General features: G+C 40.8%; 1 protein-coding gene across 3 annotated transcripts in view; it reads left to right on the top strand.

The window, feature by feature from the left end:
• The window catches only part of LOC106869421 (ubiquitin-conjugating enzyme E2 U), an 8,243-nt gene that overhangs the window by 2,791 nt on the left and 3,391 nt on the right, over window positions 1–2,061 (top strand). For 2 of the 3 annotated variants that reach the window (XM_014915153.2, XM_014915152.2), the window contains exons 3-4: window positions 738–822; window positions 1,930–2,022. In XM_014915153.2, the coding sequence (XP_014770639.1) occupies window positions 738–822; window positions 1,930–2,022 (178 nt within the window). The remainder of the gene's footprint in view (window positions 1–737; window positions 823–1,929; window positions 2,023–2,061) is intronic. The other variant, XM_052971358.1, reaches the window with a different exon arrangement.

Raw genomic sequence — 2,061 nt, 5'->3', positions numbered from 1 at the left:
ATACATAATATATATATATATATATATATAGAGAGAGAGAGAGAGAGAGAGAGAGAGAGAGAGAGACCATATATAGTCTAGTATTTAGGCTTCCTGGCTTTCATCGAGGTGACCCAGGTTCAATTCCCGGCATGGAGATGATTTCAGGTACAGGCTTGGCTGTTTGGTAAGAAGCTTGCTTCCCAACCACATGGTTCTAAGTTCAGTCCCACTGCATGGCACCTTGGACAAGTGTTTTCTACTATAGCCTCCGGCCAATCAAATCCTTGTAGGTGGGGTTTGGTAGACAGAAACTGAAAGAAGCCTGTCGTGTGTGTGTGTGTGTGTTTCTTTTTGTCTGTGTTTGTTCCCCACCACCACTTTGACAACTGGTGTTGGTGTGTTTACATCCTGGTGACTTTGTGGTTCAGCCTAAGAGGCCAATAGAACAAATACCAGGCTTAAACAAAAAATAAGTCCTGGGATCAATTCATTCGACTAAAAATTCTTTGAGATGGTGCCCCAGCATGGCCACAATCTAATGACTGAAACAAGTAAAAAATAAAAGCTATATCCTTCCAACACTGCCAAACAACATTGGTGCTACCAGGGAATATATATCTACTGACTGACAGGATGGTCATGGTTGGAACGCCTTTGATCATAAGTCTGCTGGGTGAGAGTTGACTGGTGTTTAATCAACATATTGGAAGGTAATAAAATTTTTAGAACTAATTTCTGTTTTCTTTCCTTTCAAGGGAATTGAAGTCAGTCTGATTTCTCCTGACAACATTTTTGATTGGGTTGCCAAGATAAAAGGTTTAAGAAGTTCACTTTGGAATGGTAAATATTATTGTTGTTGTTGTTGTTGTTGTTGTTATATAAGGTGGTGAGCTGGCAGAATCGTTACCACACTGGGCAAAATGCTTTGTGGCAATTCATCCGTCTTTACTTTCTGAGTTCAAATTCCACCAAGGCTGACTTTGCCTTTCATCCTTGAGTCCTGAGATATAGGATCTGGAAATGTCAGTTTCCTGGAGAAAACACTTCCAGAGGGATGCCATAGGAGCAGGGATGAGACAACCTCTTTCTCTGCTCGACGACAGAGGCCAGCAGATTGTAGTCGTTTCCTCTGCTTTAGCTTGAGGGATATTGGTATCAGATTTCCGTAGATGTTACTAAGTGTTGGGTGTGATCTTGGTAATAATGCCCTGGAAACCACACAAACCTGTGCATTTGCCTGCAAATCCATCCAGAAAAAGCCTCCTGCTCACCTCCTCATGTAATATGACAGCAGCAAGGAATTTCATAGTGATGGTGCTCTTGTCGATCGTAAGGATTCTTATGATGACGATGACAATTACGAAGATAGTGGTTACTATAAAGAGTTGATGCTGATAATGGTGGTGGTGGCCAGCAGCAGTGATGATGATGATGATGATATGATAATGATCATAACAATGATGATGATAATTATGGTAATGAGGTGATGTTTATAGTGTTCTTGTTACTTACAGTCATAATTATGATACTATAACTGATCAATATAATGATGATGGCGGCAACGGCAGTGGCAACTGCTGCTGTGTTTTATCTAATTCCAAGGTATTCCAGACATGACCATTCCCCCTTTATTCCAGGCATTGCATCTTTTAGGGCTGTATTACCTAATACGTCTGTCTTCTTTAAAAAAAAAAACTAAATAATAGATTGATATTTGGCTACTATTTCTAGTAGATTGACAAACCACATACTAGCATTAATAAAAAAGACGGTGGTGGTAGCAGTGGCAGTAGCTATGGCAACAACGATAATGGTAGTGGTGATGGTGACTGCAGTGGTGATGATGGTGGCAGCAGTGGCGGTGGTGGTGGTGGTATTGGCAGAGGTGGTGGTGTAAGTGATGGTGATGATGATGATAATGATACTGATAACCCTTCTCTTTATCAGGTGGTGTTTTCACTCTATTCCTTCAGTTTTCACCCAATAAAGCAATAAGGGAACCTGAAATCTCATTCTGCACCATACCATTCCACCCGAATGGTAAGTAATCAAGTTACTTGCTCTAAAGGCTATCTTTTC

Source organism: Octopus bimaculoides, chromosome 10 (genome assembly GCF_001194135.2).
Source record: "Octopus bimaculoides isolate UCB-OBI-ISO-001 chromosome 10, ASM119413v2, whole genome shotgun sequence".
Taxonomy (NCBI): Eukaryota; Metazoa; Mollusca; class Cephalopoda; order Octopoda; family Octopodidae; genus Octopus; species Octopus bimaculoides.
This window is presented reverse-complemented; position numbering and strand designations above follow the sequence as displayed.